The 23,054-nt window shown below is 41.8% G+C and overlaps 3 protein-coding genes across 5 annotated transcripts in view; 1 reads left to right on the top strand and 2 right to left on the bottom strand.

Moving 5' to 3' along the window:
• The window catches only part of ddx43 (DEAD (Asp-Glu-Ala-Asp) box polypeptide 43), a 41,190-nt gene extending 35,096 nt beyond the window's left edge, over positions 1–6,094 (top strand). For 2 of the 3 annotated variants that reach the window (XM_046358680.1, XM_046358682.1), the window contains exons 14-17: positions 2,256–2,394; positions 5,068–5,155; positions 5,258–5,399; positions 5,880–6,094. In XM_046358680.1, the coding sequence (XP_046214636.1) occupies positions 2,256–2,394; positions 5,068–5,155; positions 5,258–5,389 (359 nt within the window). In that variant the 3' untranslated portion in view covers positions 5,390–5,399; positions 5,880–6,094. Of the gene's footprint in view, positions 1–2,255; positions 2,395–5,067; positions 5,156–5,257; positions 5,408–5,879 lie in introns of all 3 variants that reach the window. The other variant, XM_046358681.1, reaches the window with a different exon arrangement.
• cgasa (cyclic GMP-AMP synthase a) lies at positions 5,487–8,290 on the bottom strand. The gene is given in 6 exon segments (XM_046358684.1): positions 5,487–6,578; positions 6,777–6,876; positions 7,028–7,134; positions 7,136–7,286; positions 7,399–7,615; positions 7,703–8,290. Coding segments are annotated over 6 exon segments (1,350 nt in total). The 5' UTR covers positions 8,144–8,290; the 3' UTR covers positions 5,487–6,244.
• An 893-nt stretch (positions 8,291–9,183) lies between these two features.
• Positions 9,184–19,321, bottom strand: eef1a1a (eukaryotic translation elongation factor 1 alpha 1a). Its single transcript, XM_046358679.1, is given in 9 exon segments — positions 9,184–9,973; positions 10,079–10,124; positions 10,126–10,314; positions 10,649–10,905; positions 15,305–15,455; positions 16,659–16,955; positions 17,179–17,358; positions 17,610–17,784; positions 19,166–19,321. Coding segments are annotated over 8 exon segments (1,389 nt in total). The 5' UTR covers positions 17,754–17,784; positions 19,166–19,321; the 3' UTR covers positions 9,184–9,848.
• Positions 19,322–23,054: the final 3,733 nt, after the last annotated feature.

Here is a 23,054-nt window from a genome sequence, read left to right as displayed (position 1 = left end):
GTACAGGAGAGGGCTGAGAACGCACCCTTGTGGGGCCCCAGTGTTGAGGATCAGCGGGGTGGAGATGTTGTTACCTACCCTCACCACCTGGTGAAGTCCAGGACCCAGTTGCACAGGGCGGGGTTGAGACCCAGAGTCTCGAGCTTAATGATGGGTTTGGAGGGTACTATGGTCTTAAATGCTGAGCTGTAGTCGATGAACAGCATTCTTACATAGGTATTCCTCTTGTCCAGATGTGTTAGGACAGTGTGCAGTGCGATTGCGTCATCTGTGGACCTATTGGGGCGGTAAGCAAATTGGGGTGGGTCTAGGGTGTCAGGTAGGGAGGGGGTGGAGGTGATATGGTCCTTGACTAGTCTCTCAAAGCACTTCATGATGACGGAAGTGAGTGCTACGGGGCGGGGCGGTAGTCATTTAGCTCAGTTAACTTGGCTTTCTTGGGAACCGGAACAATGGTGGCCCTCTTGAAGCATGTGGGAATAGCAGACTGGGATAAGGATGATTGAATATGTCCGTAAACACCAGACAGCTGGTCTGCGCATGCTTTGAGGACGCCGTCTGGGCCTGCAGCCTTGCGAGGGTTGACACATTTAAATGTTTTACTCACGTTGGCTGCCCTGAAGGAGAGCCCACAGGTTTTGGTAGCGGGCCGTGTCAGTGGAACTGTATTGTCCTCAAAGCGAGCAAAGAAGTTTAGTTTGTCTGGGAGCAAGACATTGCGCTCTCTACGAGTGTGGTTGATTTTGTGTGTGTACTTCGTAAACAGTTGTAGACTAACAGTGATATGCTTGTTTATGGGCCCTTCCAAACAATATGCACAAAAGGCTTATTTCTTTCAAATTGTGTGCACAAATTTGATTGCATCCCTGTTGGTGAGCATTTCTCCTTTTCCAAGGTAATCATCCACCTGACAGGTGGGGCATATCATTACGCAGGTGCACCTTGTGCTGGGGACAATGAAAGGTCACTCTAAAATGTGCAGATTTGTCACACACCACAATGCCATAAGTGTCTCGAGTTGAGGGAGTGTGCATTTGGCATGCTCACTGCAGGAATGTCCACCACAGCTGTTGCCAGAGAATTGACTGTCCATTTCTCTACCCTAAGCCGCCTCCAACGTAGTTTTAGAGTTTGGCAGTACGTCTAACCAGCCTCACAACCGAAGAGCACGTGTAGCCACGCCATCCCAGGCCCTCCAGCTTGTTCACCTGCAGGATCATCTGAGACCAGCCTCCTGGACAGCTGATGAAACTGAGGAGTATTTATGTCTGTAATAAAGCCCTTTTGTGGGGAAAAGCCTATTCGAATTGGATGGGCCTGGCTCCCAACTGGGTGGGCTTAATGAATTTATTTCAATTGACTGATTTCCTTATATGAACTGTAACTCAGTCAAATCAATGAAATTGTTGCATTCTATATATTTATTTCAGTATAGAAAGATAACACAAGGAATAAATACATGGGATACCAACTCCATGTGCAGGGGTATGAGGTAATAGAGTTAGATACTTTTGGCTATGTAGTGCATGGACACCAGGTTTTTCCAAAATCATGGACATTAATTAATGTGGATTTGGTTGCCCCCCCCCCCCCCCCCCTTTTGCTGCTGTAACAGCCTCAACACTTCTGGGAAGGTTTTCCACTAGCTGTTAGAACATTGCTGTGGGGACTTGCTTCCATTCAGCCACAAGCATTAGTGAGGTCGGGCACTGATGTTGGGTGATTAGGTCTGGTTCACAGGCGGTGTTCCAATTCATCCCAAAGGGGTTCAATGGGGTTAAGGTCAGGGCTCTGTGTAGGCCAGTCAGGTTCTTCCACACTGATCTCGATAAACCATTTCTGTATAGACCTCGCTTTGTGTACGGAGACATTAAGATGCTGGGCCAGCAAAGGGCCACCCCAGCCGATTTTGTTCTATGAGGTTGTGTGGCCTACCACTTCGCAGCTAAGCCGTTGTTGCTCCTAGACGTTTCCACTTCACAATAACAGCACTTACAGTTGACTGGCGCAAGGCAGTAATTTGACATTTACTTTTTGGAAAGGTGGCGTCCTATGACGGTGCCCCTATGAAAGTTAAGAGGTCTACAGTACGGGCCATTCTGTGGCCAATGTTTGTCTATGGAGATTGCCATTGGTGTGTGCTCAATTTTATACACCTGTCAGCAACCTGTGTGGCTGAAATAGCCAAATCCACTAATTTGAAGGTGTGTCCACATACCTTTGGCCATGTAATGTATGTGTGTGTGTTGCCATAGGTGTTGTCCGTATCCTAGTGGCCACTGACCTGGCCTCCCGAGGGCTGGACGTCACAGACATCACACACGTCTTCAACTTTGACTTCCCACGCAACATTGAAGAGTATGTCCATCGCGTGGGCCGCACGGGCCGGGCAGGGTGAGTGTATGTGTGTGTGTGTGTGGGTCTCCTTTCTCTACCTGAGCTGCTTCCAAGAGATATCAGCATGTTTCTTCACTAATTGTTGAATATTTTTGTCGTTTTTTTTTTTTCAATTTAAAGTTTTAAGTTTTCTTGTTTTTCAATCAACCAACAAAACACATTCCACATTCACAGATGTGACAGGCTTTAAAAAAAGAAAAGGTCTAAAAATAATACAATTGAAAAAATAAAAATACAATTAAAATGAAAGTCAAATAAAAGCATTTATTTTCTTAATCTATTTGTTTTCCTTGGTGCATATATATATATACATGCATACATGCATACATGCACACACACACACACACACACACACACACACACACACACACACACACACACACACACACACACACACACACACACACACACACACACGTACTCAAAAATTAAAATAAAAACACAACACTTGCAGCAGCACTATCAAGGTTCTTATCAGCTCATTTCAAGCATTCGCTGAGACGACGAGCCAATAATTCGTTTTTAGGTTTTACAGTACCTTACACAACATGTATCTGCGCATTTCCCTAGTCACCCCGTTCACTTTGTCCAGTTTGAAATATAGTTGAATAGTGGAGACCAGAGTCTATCAAACTTGGGCTGTCTCTTGTGCCAGAATCTGGCAATCTCTCTACAGCTCCAAAATACATGCATATAGGTTCCACTTTCAGAGGTACATCTTTTACAGTTAGGAGACATATCTGTTTTCATTCTATGGAGTCTCAAAGGAGTATAATAAAATTTGTACAAAAATTTGTAATTAGATTATTTCATTTTTACACTGGTAGAGGAGCAGTATACCCTGTCGCAAACCTCCGCCCATAACTCATCACTGATCGTCAGACCAAGGTCCTTTTCCCAGATTATTTTCAAGGGAGTAAAGGAGGTTCTTCCTTTCTCAGAAAGGAGTCTATAGATGTAAGATGTTTTGCCTTTAATGGATTGTGCTGTGACAAGAAGGGTTTCAACTTCATTCAACTGAGTTCTAAACCTCCTCTTGGAGGTAAATGAGGAAATAACATGTCTAATTTGAAGATAAAAAAAAAAATGGGATCTTGGCACATCGAATTCACTGCAGAGCTCTTGAAGGATTTCAGTGTAGTGGTTTTCTGATGAAATAGGTCTGAAAAGGTCCTGATTCCTAGAGTATGCCCAAGATTAAAGTTGGCATCCCTCAAGGCTTTTGGCAAGTCTGGGTTGCCTACTATAGACGAGTGAGAACATATTTGGGAGGAAATGCCCAGGTATTTCTTTCTTACAGTCCCTCCATGCTAGTAGGGTGTAAATCACAAAGGTTTTGGCTATGTTGCCCACTTCACTAAAGTTATTAATGAATATAATTGAGCTTAAGGGCAATGAACCACAGGATTGGGCTTCTATCTGAATCCACATTGACTCTTGTCTGTTTGTGATCCATGTTAGCATGTTGCGGGTTTGGGCAGACCAGGAGTACAATTGAAGGGAGTGAAGGGCAAGACCACCCTTAGATTCAGGTTTCGATAGAGTGGAAAACTTGATCCTAGGTTTTTTTTATTGCCCCATATAAATTTGGTGATGCTTTGGTTAGTTGTTTTGAAGAAGGAAACTGGGAGATCGCATGGGAGCATCTGAAATAAGTAGTTCAGTCTAGGGAGGACGTTCATACGGATTACATTAATTCTTCCTACTAAGCTAATTGGGAGGGAGATCCAGGAGTGGAAGATAATTTTTCTTAAAAAGGCTATTCAGGTCTGTCTGGTGTTATGAAGATCCCAAGGTATTGAAACAGTGGATTTGTTAAAATTGATCTTATAACCTGAAAACTTGCCATAAGTGAGCAATTGTCTAAAATCAGAGGGAGGGATTTCTCAGGGTTGGATATGTAGAGCAAGCGAAATCTTGTGCTGCAGGCCACCTGCAGAAACACCCATAATACTTGGATTGCTCCTTATCAGCTCTGCCAGAGGCGCTGCCCCCAACAAGTAGAGCGGCGGGGACAGCGAGCACCCGTGTCTTGTGCCCCGTTCCAGAGGGAATCTGTCAGAGTTCATTCCATTAGTAGTCACCATGGCATTTGGATGGGAGTATAGTGATTTGGGCCCATATTGAACTTTTCTAAGACTGAAAACAGAAAGCTCCACTCCATCCTGTCAAACGCCTTCTCAGCATCCAGTGAAGCCAGCAGGACAGGGGTCTTCTGTGCGTTTACTTGATCAATAATATCAAATAGACGGCGAATGTTATCAGAAGAGTATCTGTCTCTAATAAATCCATTTTGGTCCGCTATTATTATTTGGGGAAGAAGAATGTTTAGTCTTTTGGCTAGCAATTTGGTAATTATTTTATAGTCGAAATCCAACAAGCTTATGGGCCGGAAGGACAAGCAGGATAGGGGGTCCTTGTCCTTTTTTAGCAACACTGTAATGCGAGCTGTGTGCATTGAGTCTGGGAGAACTCAGTTTTTGCAAAAATCCTCCAGCATTGGCATGAAGATAGGGCTGAGCTGGGGCCAAAAAGCTTTGTAGAACTCTCTGGGGAATCCATCTGGGCCTGGGGACTTATTAGGTGGCATGGAGGTAATTGCCTCCAGGATCTCCTCAGGAGTGAAGGGGGATGTGTCATTGTTGACAGTTTTACATTTTTTCCTCGTAGACGCTCTGGGGCCTCTATCACCTTGGTAACGAGAGGAGACTGGAGGAAGGCTCCTGACCTGATCCCCATCCTGGAGAGGGCTGGACAGGTACTCTGCTCGCTCTCACACACAGAGCAACACACACACAGACAGTATTCACATTGTCTAACAAATGAGACCTATTTGGATTGAACCTGAATCCCTGTGTAGGAGGTACCTGATGAGCTGGTGCTCATGGCGGAGAGATACGAGAAGCACAAGCGAGAGAAGGAGATGTACGGCCCCAGAGGAGGAGGGGGAGGAGGAGTAAGAGACAGAGGAGAGTCTAACTGGAGGTTCTAACCCATTACAGGTACACAGGTACATATGTGTGAAGAGAAGGGCTGATGTGTTAACAATAGTCTAGTCCTTTGGGTTCACAGATGAGACATCTTTGCTATTTATTCCCTTTTATTGAAAAGTAGGATATTTGGCACATACATGTTGCAATTTATTGATACTCAGCTGAAAACACCACTGCCCTCAGGCCTTAAATTCCAATGCATGGCTATTAACAAAGAAACTGCTTTTGGCGGAAAAAGCTGAACAGAAATACAAATGCTGTGGGAAAACAGAACATGCAGTGCGTTCACATCGCACACACATTCTCTCTGTTGGACTGTTTGAGTCCTATAATATGACAGTGTGGTCACACCAAATATAGCTGGTGTTGATGTACTTAGTAGGAAGATTTCCTGTTTTTTTATTTTATTTTTTTAACAGTTACTGTCACTGACAGCTCATATCCATATCCTTTTGCCAATTGTCAAATCTGTGTTTCTTACTTTTTCAGGAGGAAGAAGCAACTTGCAACTTCAGTTCTGGAATCTCCAGCGTTCATCCTTTTTTGGTGTTACACATTTTTGTTTTATTGAATAATTCATAGTGTTGTACAGACAGTTTAAATGACCTTTTTATAATTTGAGTGAGAGCCAACTGCTCTTCTCCATGTATCATCTCTGGGAAGACTCAAAACTGTTCTGATCTGAATTAAATGGTCACTTCTGACTCCTTTCTCCTCTGCTCTTCAATTCCTCCTGCCTATGCCATTCCTTTTAACATAGACAACAGTATGGGACCACAGCTATACTCCACTTATGTCTATTGGGGCTCTGGGTGAGTCACTAAGGGGGCAGTGATTGAGGTAGTCCCGACTCACTAGCCGAAGATGGGGAAACCATTGTTGCGCTGCTCCTCAATACACTGGGCCAGGATCAGGCAGCTCTTGTGGTTGTGGCCAGAGCCCAGCAGGTTGTGTGTGGGGATGAAGAAGTTGGGGAGCTTGCCATCTTTCAGGTGGCCCTCAAAGTCTCTCAACAGCTGCTGGAAGCAGGGTCCCAGCTGCGTCGCCTCCCAGTCACTGTCCTTGGTCCTGGAGCAGCATGCGTGTAGAAGGGTGGTCTTTGCATGGTAGGAACAGAACTTGGACAGACGAGGGTCCTCTGCCTTCAAAAGGCTTAACAGGTGCTTCAGAAGCTTCAGACAGTCCTTCCTGAAGGAAGAAAATGGGTAGCCTCATGCACACATGATCATACACAATTTATCAAAGTAAATGAGTTTGGTTAATAAAATAAGAAATATACAATTTAAAGGTCTACTTCATGGAAAGTACACTTGTTAATGATTCCCTGTACTGTAGCAGACAATTTGTCAAGGTTTTGCCAGGGCATTATGACTACAGTAGGCTTACCTGCAGCAGCGAATTCCGCTTGCCTCGCAACAGGTCTTCTGGGAGCCATGATTTGTTATGATACTCTTCTCCACATGCGAGAATGAGATGCGCCAAGTGTCTATGCATAACACGACAAGAAAAAACATTTAGGAAACTTGCCAAAAGGCCATGCATGCCACTTCTCCTTTCTACCGAACTCTCATTAATGAATACGTCACAAATTAAAGTGATAGCATGTTATGTGTAAATCTTGTTGACCTAATGGTTACCCTTAGCGCGGACCCCTTCCAGTTCCACCGTGCCCTTTCCCTCATACTTCGGAACGAGGTAGTATGACTGTGCCTTTAGTTCTTTCTTCACTTTGGTCCCAAGCCAGGTCTATTTTGAAGCCTTCCTGGGTGAAAGTGGGCCAACTCGATTTGACCTGTAGTCCCAGAACAATGTCCAGCGAGATGGGAACAGTTCCCGTCCTGTTTATCATTAAGGTCACCGCCGGGCAACCCTTCTTCTTCTTCTCCACCGACACGTCTGGAAAGAAGTGAAATGCAAATAAATGTTTTTCGATACAACATTTTTCTACTTATACAACATACAAAGCAAGCAATCGTTTATGCATTTGAGAAGCGCGCGCTCTACACACCTTTCTGTTTCTTCACAGACGTTTTAACTTCGTTTCTGAACTCCTGAAGCATTTCACTCGCAGATACCGTGTTCTCCATATTTTGGAAGCGATCCAGAGCGTGTTTTCCCCGTTTAAATGCCACGCTATAAAAAGCTCCATCGTCTCCAAATGGCCGAATGTCCACCCGCTCCACCGGAAAATTAAACATCACGTCGAATTCGTCGGGATCAGAAATCTATATTGATCAAAACATAATATATCTGTAAGGCATGCAAGCGTATTGGGTCACGTTGGTGGTGAACAATTTAATTGAATGACCCACCTTTAGATGTTCGTAGTAACTTCCAGTGCGCAGAACATTTACATCTTTGAAGCATTCTGTACACTTTTTCATGTGGTCACGTATACAATTTACCACGTCATTGACAATTCTTGATGAATCCGATTTATGTGTCATCTTAATCTTTAATTTATCAAGTGTTGTAAACAGGATATTATCTAGATGTGAGTCAACAATCCTTGAACCGGTCTCTGGTGGCACAGTTGGCTTTCCCTCAGTGGTGCACTTAGGCTGCTTATGCTTCTTAGGTTTATTTTCCTCAGGAATCTGTTGCATGTCCTTAGTGTCCATCACTGCATGGCAACCTCCAATGGAACCATTCTTGTCCCGAACCAAACTCTTGGCACACCCTGGTTCTAGCCCTGGCTGGACTCTTTGCGCGGGCCCGGTTGGACTTTTTTTTGTCTTCCCTCTCCTGCTCATTGTAGTATGTATGATCGTGATGCGACACCCACTAGTGTATACTATGCCAGAGAAATGATAGTCTTCGCTGTTCTGGTTTGATGAAATGTGATTGAACACTCCCCTTGCTATATACAGTATCGGCTCATCGCAAGCTAGTGAGCCAAAATAAACAAAAGCACTAACGTCTACCCCACGCTTGTCACATAATGATTGAGCTTCTACCTACCACTATGGATGTGCACAAATGACAAAATAAACAACATATTTGCATTTTGAAATGTATTTTAAAATACATAAATACATTTGCAAGTAAGTGACCCAAACGGCAAATTTTTTACTTGCTACGACTAGTTTATCTACCTTAGTTGAATGCGCTGACTAGCAGACACTCTGGATAAGTGTCTGTTTAAATAAATATATTTGTGAAAGTGAACATACCAAAATGAACTGCAAAACACACTGGGGATTATTATTTGCCTTGTTTTGGGTGGAGCTCATTAGAATAATACTCAGCATGCTTTGCATATGTATTTAGTTCATATACTTGAAAGGGAGCCATAATGGTAAACCTTTTTTTAATTTTTTATTACTTCTCAAAAGTATCTTGTTAGAAAATACATTGGAGTTCAGCCCAGTGTAGTACAAAATACATGTAACAGAAATGTGCTATTGTCAGGTAAATGTATGACAACTCTAAATCCCCATCTTCCATCAAGGACTACATTTCAATATGATGGGAACAGTGGGTTAACTGCCTTGTGCTGGGGCAGAACTTCAGATTTTATCTCGTCAGCTCGGGGATTCGAGCAACCTTTTGGTTACTGGCCCAACACTCTAACCGCTAGGCTACCTGCCCCCCGATAGATACTCTATGTAACTTGTACTTTTCTTGACCCTAACTAGTTTACTACACAATGGCAAATGACTAAGCAAACTCAGTTAAACAGTATAAGATTTCTCCTCAGTTGTCGATGAACCCCAGAGAGGATTCATTTAACAGAACGCACAGCTTAGAGCAATTAATGATTCACTTCAATCGAAAAAGGGTTGAGACATTCTGGTTGGTTAAATTATCTTTTAATGTCTTGACGAGTCGTGTGCCATCTCGAACAGAGTAAGGTGCAACAGCTTCTGCCAATTAAAAGTTTTCCAGTGCAAAGATAGCAAAACGCCAATTAAAAGTGATTGGAGAGTCAACTATTGGTATACTCAGTGTGCCTAGAGTACAACAATATATATAACACAACATACACTTTAGAAATAATTTTCTACTTGTAAGAGTTAATTACCAAAGGCTACTATAAAGCACCAGGTAGTTTACAAACACTAAAAGCAAGACAACAGACAACGTGAAGAGTGACTTATAACTGCAGTACAGAGAGGAAGGGAGTGGCAGTTTACACGCCCCTCTATGGTTACAATATCTCACACATGGGGAACATGGTCATTCACATATTTAACAGTACACGTTTAAAACTAGCAATGTGCTATTACAACGTAAATAAATACACATGAATCTAACCACTTTGAAATGAGAGGGGGAACAAATACTGTCTTAAGGACTAGGCTTAATATTTGTTTCTTTCCTTCTGATACTTTTGCGATGCATTGTGATTATTAACCAGTCTTTGACTATGGAGTTGCAGCAGCCGATAGGGGGGTGGAGTTGGGTGACTACTGTCCTGCTATGGGTGACTCTTGAGTCAGCAGCACAGCACAACATTCATTTGGTCTTCTGGGCCTTTTGGGCAGACTTGGTGACCTTACCAGTGGAGGGGGCTTTCTTCTCAACAGCCTTGATCACCCCAACTGCCACAGTCTGGCGCATGTCACGCACTGCAAAACGACCTGAAGAGAGAGGATGTCAGATCCAAGGTAACTTCAAGGGAGAGTGGAACCATTTTCAAAGAATTCCAACCAGGCCCAAGAGTTATACTACCCAACAGTACTCACCCAGTGGAGGGTACTCTGAGAAGCTCTCCACACACATGGGCTTTCCCCGGGACCATGTCCACAATGGCGGCGTCTCCAGACTTCAGAGCCTTTGGGTTGTCCTCTAGCTTCTTGCCTGAGCGACGGTCAATCTTCTCCTTGAGCTCAGCAAACTTGCAGGCGATGTGGGCAGTGTGGCAGTCCAGCACTGGGGCATAGCCAGCACTGATCTGACCTGGGTGGTTCAGGATGATCACCTAGAGAAGATATCAGACACAGTCAACATGGTTGTTCTGTCAGCACCTGTATCAGCACTGATATTAGATGTTGGCCTCTTTACTTCCAAAAATTGTTACCCACAGCTCATCACACTGTGCCACAAATAAATATTTGTGAGAGAAGAGCAGAATGAATGAGGAAAGGAATAGATTGAATATTACTAGTAACTGCCAAGCTGTATCATCATCACCAATATTTTTATCCATGTGATCACCACTGTGTATCATAGTTAAACATTTTTAGTTGGTCTTTTGGTTCTATGGTTTTTACACCTCTACAGTAGGTGTGAGTGTGTTATCTGGCCCTGCCCACCTGAGCAGTGAAGACTGCTGCCTCCATTGGGGGGTCGTTCTTGCTGTCTCCGGCCACATTGCCACGGCGAATGTCCTTGACGGACACATTCTTGACATTGAAGCCCACGTTGTCACCGGGCATTGCTTCAGTCAGGGCCTCGTGGTGCATCTCAACAGACTTCACCTCAGTGGTTACATTAACAGGGGCAAAGGTCACCACCATGCCTGGCTTGATCATGCCCGTCTCCACACGACCCACAGGCACTGTGCCAATACCTGAGGGAGAGCAGATAAGAAAGTGAAGGTAGAGAGAGGATGAGGAAGGGATGTATTAAGGATGTGCATCTTTCCCTTTCAAGACGATTCGATACATATCTAGATACATGGACTCTGATACGATACAGGAACGATGAGTTTTAGTTGGAAACGTTTTGTTGCGATTCAGTTTGATGCACTAACATTTGCATAAACACTAGATTTTCCATTCTAAATCAAATCTGCTGTTGATGGAGCTCATGAGCTGGGCCTAGTGAAGACATCAACACTATGAAATAACACATGGGATCATGTAGTAACCAAAAAAGTGTTAAACAAATCAATATATATTTTATATTTGAGGTTCTTCAAAGAAGTCCCCCTTTGCCTTTTGACAGCTTTGCACACTCTTGGCATGAGGTCGTCACCTGGAATGCATTTTAATTAACAGGTGTGCCTTGTTAAAAGTTAATTTGTGGAATTTCTTTCCTTAATGAGTTTGAGCCAATCAGTTGTTGTGTAAGGTATGGGTGGTATACAGAAGATAGTAATTTGGTAAAAGACCAAGTCCATATTATGACACGGGTTAGTAAAGTATTCATGAATTGTGAGAGAACTGTGCTTCCTCACTAATCCCATTCAACAGTATACACTAATATAATTGCTAGGTCACCTCACCAAATAATAATTTTGGTTGAGTGTCACCTGTGTTTGAACTATAATAAATCATAAACATTGACTACAAATGACTGAAGACATGACGTAAATCAGATTGTTTATTATTTATGTTGCTAGTCTAAGGCAGTACTATTTGCCAGTCTGAAGCAGTACTTACAAATGTTTGACCTGTATTGTAGCATGTGGAGAGGTGTGGCCTCCAAGTGCACAGGTCATCATTGTCTGCTCATTAAGGGACACTCCATTACTAATTGGGGGAAGAGTTTCTTCCCTAGTCCAGTTCTTAGTATTCTATATAATTCTGTATTGTACAGGTTATAGTATATAAACTGTTATTGTAGTTGTTTACTTTGCAACGTGTTTCTTGGCTTAGTTTGACAAAGTGCTTTCAATTCCAAGTGTTTCCTGTCACCTGGTCTCTGCCAGGTTATAAATGCTCAGATGTAGAGCTTTATGGGAAGGAAGATTGCCGCCTGTCTCTGCAGGGGTTAGTTAGGGTTGTTCTGAGCCCTAGGTGCTAGTCAGACTGATCTTCAGTTTTTTATATTAATTTGACTAGTTTATTCTTTTCTTTGAGCCTGGTCCAGCACATTGTTGGATGATTTGTATATTTATACCTGCATCTGCTCCAAAAGCCTAAAAATAAAAACCATGCTCTGGATCTTCTGCTAGACAGACCGTTCAAAACATCCAGGGCAAAAAAAAAGAAAGTTAAAAGAAAACTGATATGGAGAGCCTTTAAGTACTAAATATATTAGTGAAAGTTGTTTGATTAATCCTGAAAGTTGCCCTATTGTTCAATCCATGAAATATTGAAGGTGAGTAAAGTGTACAATAGGGGTTGAACAGTAGTCCTATAAATCTGCCCTAATAATCCTCACTAATCATGGAACATTGTTTTTGTCATGAACTGTGCTCTAGGTTTAAACTGCTACGTATGGTCTGAGTCCCATAATGATTCAAATAGGCTACATGTCCCAAATTATGGCACAACTTGTAATATGTTAGCCTAATATGATCCACTATTGCTAGCGATCCACAGGAACAACCACACAACCATAGGTAAACTAACGATGTAATGGAATGATGCTAAATTAAACAAACAAGTCAATGACCATTATAAATGTATGCAGGTATAACTGACGGTGGCTACTGATAGTGGCTAATATTTAACACTATACATTGTTACAAAAATTGTATTAAACATTCTAGAAATCATAATTCGACTCCAGGTTTGGCACTCTACTGTCATTTGCACATGGCTACAGAAGCCTATAGATTGGGTCTCCATTTTTCATCCCAAGTTAAGGCCAGCGTTTCACTGTGGAAAAGGTGATCTGTTGATGTGATGTTGATGTGTTTCTGTTAGCTGCCATATGACTGGTTTCACGTTCGTCTCCAGTGATATATTGTAAAATAGATCTAAAACAATGTATTCATATTTACAATCCGCTTACACATTTACCTCTTATCAATTTGTAAATGAGTGTATGGAGAAGGGCGTTATTTCTATTGCGGGGGGGAATAGATGTTCCATTTGGAACTGACAGGTTGGGTGACCTTATTCATTGTTTCATCGCGCATAAAGGTGGAGGAATTATTATGAAGGAATAAAGTCAAGGTCAGAATACGGTGTATAGTAGTTCTTCCTTTAAAAGTTGTGCCGTTCTGCACCACACCTTGCGAGCTGCCGCAGAATTCTATGTCAAGTTATTTAAGTGTCAGCGATTGTTGCCATTTTTAATGCTAATTAGTGCAAGTTTGACCACCAGAGGGCATCTTTGAGAATCATTTGACTGTTTTTTATATATCGGCTGAACTAGAGAATTTTAAATATTTTTTTGTAAGAACATAGTATATGGGATTGATTTTATGAAATCTAGCTTAATTAATTTGACTAATATTATGGTGTTTCTATTCCAAGAAAAACTTTAAACGAAACATTCAGGACGCTGTACAACGTGACCGGTCTGGAGTAGGCTACTGTACTAAAATCAAAATAATCCTAACATTTCCACACCCTAATTGTAGGCTAACCAATAGCCAAACAGAGATTCAGTGAAAATAAAGCCAGGAGGGAGAAGCGGTGCTGAAATAGTTGACGTCATTCAATGATATTTATTCCCATAGCAATTTGTTATGGATCCATAATGAAATAAACATCTGCATTACAATTATAATGCAGGGTTAATAATAAATTAATATATTTGAGGTGTTGATGCATTTTTTTGTTGGGGCAAATTGGGTTGTAGAGTACTAAAACAATGCATTTGGTGGACTCGGTAAGATACACTCACTGATGGTTGAAGATGATGAGCGATCGGCAAAGGCAATCAACATCACTCTAATCTCAGTCAGAAGACAGTTGAAGAAACTTGTGTGGACTGGTCGGGAGTAGGCCTAGGCTACTAAGGGACTGAGTGAAAAGCAAAATGATCCTAACATTTCCAAATAAAAATCTGATTTATTTATCAAGACCAGTTCCTGTCATTCAGTGATATTTATTCCCTATTGGTCCTGCTGATAGTTGAAATAAACATCTGAATTTTGAAAGAGTATTTCTATCATTATTTTATTAAGGATAGCATCAATACTGTACAATTTATGCCTGATCTGACATTTTGCGGTTGCATGAGGTTTAGAGTTAGAAATGTAAACCTTTTGAGTACTTAATACATTTCAAGTGGGTTGGGGGGTTCACACCTACTGTAGCTGAGCTATTAGACTATCCTTTGTAAAGGTTGAGTCTATTGTCCTGCTATTAGCCCATCCTAGAAACGTTGTTTGCAGAATTCACAGCCTGCTACGTTTGTTTTCTCTCCCTGTATCAAAATACTAAAATACTACTTAAACAGGTCTCTTAAAGAATGTAATTTTTCATTTTATTTTTTGATCACAGAAAATAAATAAATAATAGAATGTTAATTATATAAAGCAGCCCCCGTTCCTCGCCCTCTTCAACTCCGCCAATGCCGCATGACTCTCCTTGGAGGATTCTAAATATCTAAGGGGCATTTTTCGTAAGGGCAAATCTGATCTGTGAGAATATCTAAGAGGCTTTTTATATAATTCTAATGTAGGGTTAATTATAATAATCACATTGTTAATTTGTTGATTTCGTTTCAAATAACCGAAAGTGAGCGATTGTAGTAATTTGAATAAAGGGAAAAAGGCCATTCTTGAACATTGGGTGAGACATTCTTACTAATTTGTAAATAGATGCAGTTAGATATTTCAATTTTTTTCTTTATTCAGATGGAGAGAAACCAAAAGCTCACTGTGCCTATTTTTTTTGTAAAATCGTCAGTCCACATGTCAAGTGAAATTCCCCCATTTGTATTTATCCAAGTTCTCTCTTAACCCCAGGACCACCGACAGTTGTTGTTGTTGCCTGATGCAGGACTCTAGTGCCAGAGGAGAGAGACTGACATAAACACCACAATTTAGACCTACCGATAGATCAGCGTTCTAACTCCTCCTTGTGATAGTGTGGTGCAATGACAGAATGCCACCATCTGCCACAAACGGTCGCAGTATAAACTCAGAACTTTTAACTGAGCCAGCGATTTTGTTAAGTTTTAATCCATTTTCGGACCGATGTATACTTCAGTTCGGGGTACGTAGACCGATGCACTTGTATCTTAAACATTTCAATCAGGGGCCGATGCATATCTGTGAATCTTTACATCCCTAGAATGTATCATTATGGATGGGCAGCCTCTAAGGTGGGTGCGATGCTCACCTCCAATCTTGTAGACATCCTGCAGGGGTAGGCGGAGGGGCTTGTCGGTGGGGCGGGACGGGGGCTGAATAGCATCTAGAGCTTCCAGCAGGGTGGTCCCGGACGAATTGCCATCCTTCCTGGTGATCTTCCATCCCTTAAACCAGGTCATCTGAGGATGGAGGAGACCCGAGTGAGCAGTAGATCAAAGTTATAAAGTGTGCTGTACTCCACATTTTTCATTGACTTACTTTCTTCAAATTAAAGCGGAGGGCAGATTATATTAGGGGTGTGCCGAATACCTGGATAAAACTAGTATCATAACGAATATGGAGAATTTTCATAATACGATTGACAAGTATTTCTTTTGTAATTATCAATGATCGGACATGTTTTATTTTCAGCTGCCATCACACATCTTTCACTAAAACAGTGTGAAGCGCTGTGTGCTCCAAACTATTGACTAGTTCTTCTGTCTGTAAAGAAATTGGCAGACTATTTGTTGAGCCTGTTGCAACAATTGAATTAGAATAAGCCGCTCTCCGTCTGCTCTAATTGACCCAGCCATGCACGGCTGTTTCACTAACAGTCACTCTTCTCGGGCCACAAGTCTCCCCTTCTCCAAACGTCATGTATGAATCCGTAGCTAGTGATTGAACAACAATCTAGTTATTTTCTGTAGACTTTTAAGGCCATATATTCTGTCTACTTGGCGTTATTTAGTAGTCCTACTTTGTCTGCCAGTATAATTATTCCATTGTTGACGACATCTTATGTCGTGATCCTAGCCCATGCTTCTTGCTATTTTTTATTCTGGCCCAGGCATGCTTACCGAGTGACAGATTATTCTAAAATGAAATGACCAATGTTGATATTTTAATTGTACAAATGTTGTGGCATAAGTGTCGGGAGAGAGGTTTTGCAGTGAAACAATATATGGGGCAAGCAAATTAGCCTATCTTCATCTAAATCTGCGTCTGGAATAAATGCATGCAGCAGTAGCCAGCCATGCATTAGGGTATTTATTCGCTTATTTCGTTGATAATTGAATAGGACTAAGTAAATGGCCCTAATGTGCATTTATTTGTCGGGGTCGTTTACCTTTTAACAATGTGTGTGATTGAGTGAAGGAGCCTAACAATGCGCAGTAATGTGCACTAGAGGTATAGGCTTTACCAGCATTTAATTAGCAGCATTTAAAGCGCACTTCCTGGTTTCACGCGTATCAAGTGATAAAACGGATACGTTTACGTGTATGACGAAATCGGCACACTGCTAGATTATATTACAGATACTCAAACCGCTCACTGTGGCTGCAATGCTATCCTAGTATAAAGATACAAAATAAATGCCCTTTAGCTTCTTGCTTACGTACATTAGGACTGGCCTCCAGCATGTTGTCTCCGTTCCAGCCAGAGATGGGAACAAAGGCTACCGTATCCGGGTTGTAGCCAATCTTCTTGATGTAGGTGCTGACTTCCTTCACAATCTCCTCATAACGCTTCTGGCTGTAGTTGGGCTCAGTGGAGTCCATCTTGTTGATGCCCACGATCAGCTGCTTGACCCCCAGGGTGTAGGCCAGGAGGGCGTGCTCGCGGGTCTGCCCGTTCTTTGAGATGCCGGCCTCGAATTCACCCACACCGGCAGCCACAATCAGCACGGCACAGTCTGCCTGTAAACACCAGAACATGTGAATAATAAATACAATTAGTTTTCAAAAGTCCTATGCAACTAAGATGGCACTTTGAGTCCGCAAATTGCCTGTGGTTATAGTAGAGCTATAAGCTAGCCTGGAAAACCACAGTTGCAAGTTTAATAATAGACTTACAGGCACTTGAATGAAGACCTGGCAGGTGTCTGTGTGTAAGGAAGGACTGTGTCATTGTGATTCAGACCTGGGAGGTTCCAGTGATCATGTTCTTGATGAAGTCCCTGTGTCCGGGGGCGTCGATAATGGTGACGTAGTACTTGCTGGTCTCAAACTTCCACAGTGAGATGTCAATGGTGATGCCACGCTCCCTCTCTGCCTTCAGCTTGTCCAGCACCCAGGCATACTTAAAGGAGCCCTTCCCCATCTGAGAAAAAACACACATCACTGGTTATATGACATTTCTGAGGAGAAGTCAATGGTAGTGAATTCTATTGCCAAGATGTATTGTCAAATTAGACAATATATGGCAATATAACTGTCAATCTTTAGGTAGCCTATGAAGATTATTGGTTAATACAATATAACAGCAGTGTACTGAGCCCTTTTACAACACGTTGGCCAACAGAAGAACGGACTATCAGATGTTTGCAAAGTACAGTACCAACTCTTACTCACCTCAGCAGCCTCCTTCTCAAACTTTTCGATGGTTCTCTTGTCTATGCCACCGCACTTGTAGATCAGGTGGCCAGTGGTGGTGGACTTGCCAGAGTCCACGTGGCCGATCACCACAATGTTGATGTGGAGCTTCTCCTTGCCCATGGCTGACTGGTTAAAGTGACAGTGAGAGAGTCTGCAGGTGGAAAAGTGCAGCAAGGTCTATGGATCTGAAAGAATTTCCTGGGCAAAGACTCCACAAGGGAATACAGTGAATTACAGCACCATGGACAAGGACACTACAGCTGACTTCCAATTGCGTAACAGCCCCAGCAGCTACTGCCTGAGCATAACTTCTAAGGACAAGCACAGTTTACACACAAAAACAATTTCACATAAATGGCACCACGAGACCAATCAGCAATCATTTAATGTTAGCAAACTGTCAGTGGGCACAGAACTGCATCAAGCTCAAGACACAGTTAGTTTCTAGCTAGTTATCCCTCCTTTCCTCGGCCACCCAAAACAATGTGTATTGTCACACACCGGATGGGTGCAGTGAAATGTTGTTTAACAGGGTCAGAAGTAGTACAGTGACCCTGGAGCAAATTAGGGATTTTTCACCTCGGCTCAGGTATACTCGCCCAACACTATAACCGCTAGGCTACCTGCCACTGCTCAGCAGTGAGACATTGAGACAATCAGCTCTTATGTCAGTGAATATCCTCTCTATTACATATCAACTTGATAACTGTAACCTCAGACAGTCCTCCATTTTGTCATGAGCCTTGGCATTGAATGTGCAGCAGCCATTTCTGAAGCCAGACTACTGCAGTGGAATGCACAGGTTAAATGCTGGGGAATAACACCATAACACATACTATATTTAAATAAATGCCGGTTTTACTAGGACAGTCGTGTTGTTTCCTTTTCACTGACTTGCATGACAATGACAGAAACACCACAAATTCACCTCATTTTCCAATTGCAAAACTGATCAACACCCTAGGTTGTTGATATTTATGACAGACCATTTCATTAGGTGAGCAATGTATGGAAATTATTACAGTAGCCTAATTCTGCATGCTTATCTAGGTGCACTGGGAGCTGATACCAGATTTCACCAGAACTGACTGCTATTTCTGAAATAAAATAATGGTAGCTTTGCAATAGTTTATTTTTCTTTGCAATAGTTTTTGTTTTTCCACTGTTCATTTGACTTTGCTGTCCATGTAAGCCGATTTAAAAACAGGTGACTGGAATGTAGGTGCTACAATTAGCTGCGCGACCGGATAATTCTGATGAAGTCTAGAGGATTTAGTTGGATTTCCAAACCGTCCTCCTGCCTCTGCCGCCATGTTCTCTCATCGCCTACGCTTACTCGAATATGGCCTATCTCTGCGCATTAGCGGTCGACTGTCGGCTTCCAACAACAATGCAATATTCACACGCCCACAAACGTTACGCACAACAATGTAAGGGCAAATGGAAAATATAAACATTCAGTCATTCGCCATTTACAGCATTAGATTTGAAACAATGTATCACATGCGTAGTTATTGGAAAGTATTGCCTACCTGCGCAAACGAATGAGTCAAGTCCGGTGCTGAATGAGACTGTGACGAGATGCTGATCTGTTTATCGCAGACAGGAGGGGGTTACGCAATTGCGTTCAATGCTCATACCCCTTCGGAGATCGTTCTATTATATACCCCAGTGCCCTAGACACAGGGCCAGTAGCGGTGCGTGGGTAAAATCACTGGGGAAGCCAAGACATATTTACAACCTGTGTTGTGATAATTGCGTTGTTTGCTCTATACATCCTGTTAATTCATTTGCCTTGTGAACATGCTATACAGTATAGGCCTAAAGACCTTTTTTGTTTTATCATAAAACAATAATAATAATAATAATAATAATATATGCCATTTAGCAGACGCTTTTATCCAAAGCGACTTACAGTCATGTGTGCATACATTCTACGATAACAACATTAGACCATTAGACCATAACAACATTAGACCATAACAACATTAGACCATTAGACCATAACAGCATTAGACCATTAGATCATAACAACATTAGATCATAACAACATTAGATCATAACAACATTAGACCATTAGACCATAACAACATTAGACCATTAGACCATAACAACATTAGACCATAACAACATTAGACCATAACAACATTAGACCATTAGATCATAACAACATTAGACCATTAGACCATAACAACATTAGACCATTAGACCATAACAACATTAGACAATTAGATCATAACAACATTAGATCGTAACAACATTAGACCATTAGATCATAACAGCATTAGACCATTAGACCATAACAACATTAGACCATAACAACATTAGACCATAACAACATTAGACCATAACAACATTAGACCATTAGACCATAACAACATTAGACCATAACAACATTAGATCATAACAACATAACAACACAAAACCCGATATCAACCTCTCTAAGTGAAGTCCACAAAGCATATTGCTTGTACAGTAACAGACCTACAGCATGGTCAAGCAAGTTAATGTTTCAGACATTTTCGGACTGCTACACAACTATTGATTTAGAACCACAGAGTTACTGCAAGTGGCACCATTTCAACTTCAATATTTCAACCTCATCACCTCGGTTTAGTCTAATACAGTGATAACTAAAAGATTCCAAAAACAATTTAGTCCAAGTTAAATATGTGGCTGTCCATGGTTCTGATTTCTGTGTGTGTGTGCATGCATGTTCGTGAAAGTAGAAAAACATGTTGACTCACCCATGTTGACAAAACGGTCTATCACTCTGTCATACACTACACAATTTTTATTTTTTGTTGTCCTGGCTAAAATGCTTGTTCACTCGCCTAACTTCCATTCATGGGCAACACAAGTTAACATTAGCCTTCTACATCTATCTCTCAGGCCAGGGGCACAACAATGTATGAATTAATGGTTGTATCAGAATCGCTGTTATAATCATTGGCCAGTACAGAGAATGAAATAAAACCACAAGTCTAAATCCATATCTCCATCCAGGGCTATTTTTGGAAAGGGACCATTTTAGCTAGCTGGCTAGCTAACCGCCGGAGGACAACACGAGATGCAACAATTCAAGTTTTTTTGTCAATGATGTATGCTCTCAATGGGATTTGATAGGAGTGACGCCAAATCCAAGCTGGCTTCCCTTGACACTTTGGTGCGCCAGGACCAATCACAGTTGAGCTCACTCAGTTTAGCTCAATGCTGATTGGCTAATTTTTTTAATACATTTTTGTCAAGGGAGGCCCGATGCTCGCTGGCTTCCCTTGCCTTTGCGGCCGCCCGTAGCATTAATGTCATACTTGGATGGACTAGACAGAATCAGATGGACTACACACATAGAGAGAGGCGCTGTTTCGCTCACTCGGATGCTTTCTCCTGTGAGATGCATTCAGCCTCTTGCAAATTTACATTTGTCATTGAAGGAAAAGTATGAATCACAGAGACTAAAGATACATTCATAATTTTTTGGGGGGCCTGGCTTCCCTTGGCAACCATGAATACACGTCACTGCGTAGAGCAGGGATGGGCAACTGGCTGCAAGCCCGCATCCTTTTGAAGGCTCCTCTTATCAATTTCCCAAAACATCATTTTAAAAAAAAGGGGGGAACTCCGTCTGGGTCTCAACTTGTTCCGAAGTAGAATACACAAGGTGCAATTTTGAAATTTGGTTGTGAGTCAACAGTTTTTCTCATCATTCACTGATAGGCACTCGATTTGCGGCGGCAGGTAGCCTAGTGGTTAGAGCATTGGGCCAGTAATCAAAAGGTTGCTAGATCGAATCCCTGAGCTGACAAGGTAAAAGTCTGTCATTCTGAACAAAGCAGTTAACCCACTGTTCCTAGGCTGTCATTGTAAATAAGAATTTGTTCTTAACTTACTTGCCTAGTTAAATAAAGGTACAATAAATAATTAACCCATGTCAGCTAACATTTTTTAGATTGGTAAGTCAGTCTAGTGGCCAGCTATCTAAACTTGTAGTAATCAAGGTTAATCAGTGTCACTAATATATTAAAAACTGAAAACATTTGTCTCCATCCTACAACAAAATGTGTAGAATTGCAGGAAATGAGCTGTAAAACGTATATTTTTCCTCTCCGCCTCATCGAAAAATGTGTAGAATTGCACAAAATCTGCAGTCCGTCCTGTCTCCCTGTAGCGCTGTCTTAGGTGTCTCACAGTACGGACATTGCAATGTATTGCCCCGTCTGCATTTGCAGTCCTCATGCCTCCTTGCAGCATTCCTAAGGCATGTTCACACAGATGAGCAGGGACCCTGGGCATCTTTCTTTGGGTGTTTTTCAGTCAGTAGAAAGGCCTCTTTAGTGTCCGAAGTTTTCATAACTGTGACCTTAATTGCCTACCTTCTGTAAGCTGTTAGTGTCTTAACAACTGTTCCACAGGTGCATGTTCATTAATTATTTATGGTTCATTGAACACGCATGGGACAGTGTTTGAACCCTTTATAATGAAGCTCTGTGAAGTTATTTGGATTTTTCCAAACTATCTTTGAAAGACCAGGGTGCTGAAAAAGAGATTTATTATTTTTGCTGAGTTTAGATTTGAAAGTGGGATCATCTTATCCTTTGAGGCTTTATGTGTTCTTACACTATGATTTTGAACATTCAAAGCAACTGGGAAACGTCCGTGGAAGGCATCGTCACCTTAGCTTGCTATATAACTTCTGAGTGATGGGAAGCACGAGCATCACCACCAATCAGCCTACACCACTGCTCACACACCTGTTGTTACTAGGACAACTAGCATAGCCATGTCAGCAAAAGACTGCTGTCTGAACACATACACATCTGATTTGGTAACTTGTAACTTACCTGTCTCGACAGTCAGTATTCCAAAAACAAAACTGATTTGAGTATTAAGGCCTGCAGTATAAACAAGGCTTAAGAGCTTTCCACACCTGGATTGTGCAACATTTCCCCATTTTTCAAGCTGTCAAACTGGTTGTTGATCATTGCTAGACAACAGACATGTAGATTTAAGTCATAACTAAGTCAGCCACTCAGGAACATTCACTGATTTCTTGTTCAACAACTCCAGTGTAGATTTGCGCTTGTGTTTTAGGTTATTGTCCTGAAAGATGAATTAATCTCCCAGTGTCTGGTTGAAAGCAGACAACCCTGTTTACTTCTAGGATTTTGCCTGTGCTTACCTCCATTCGGTTTCTTTTTTTATCCTGGAAAACTCCCTAGTTCTTATAATTACAAGCACCACTATGCTTGAAGATATGGGGGGGTACTCAGTAATGTTTCAATTCAGGACAAAAAGTTAATTGTGTTGCCACATTTCGGTAGTATTACTTTAGTTTCTTGTTGAAAACGTTTTGGAATATTTATATTTTCTACAGGCTTTCTCCATTTCACTGTCATTTACGTTAGTATTGTGGAGTAACTA

This window comes from Oncorhynchus gorbuscha, linkage group LG08 (assembly GCF_021184085.1).
Source record: "Oncorhynchus gorbuscha isolate QuinsamMale2020 ecotype Even-year linkage group LG08, OgorEven_v1.0, whole genome shotgun sequence".
In the NCBI taxonomy this organism is placed as follows: Eukaryota; Metazoa; Chordata; class Actinopteri; order Salmoniformes; family Salmonidae; genus Oncorhynchus; species Oncorhynchus gorbuscha.
Note: the sequence above shows the minus strand (reverse complement) of the source record. Positions and strands in the feature narration are given on the sequence as shown.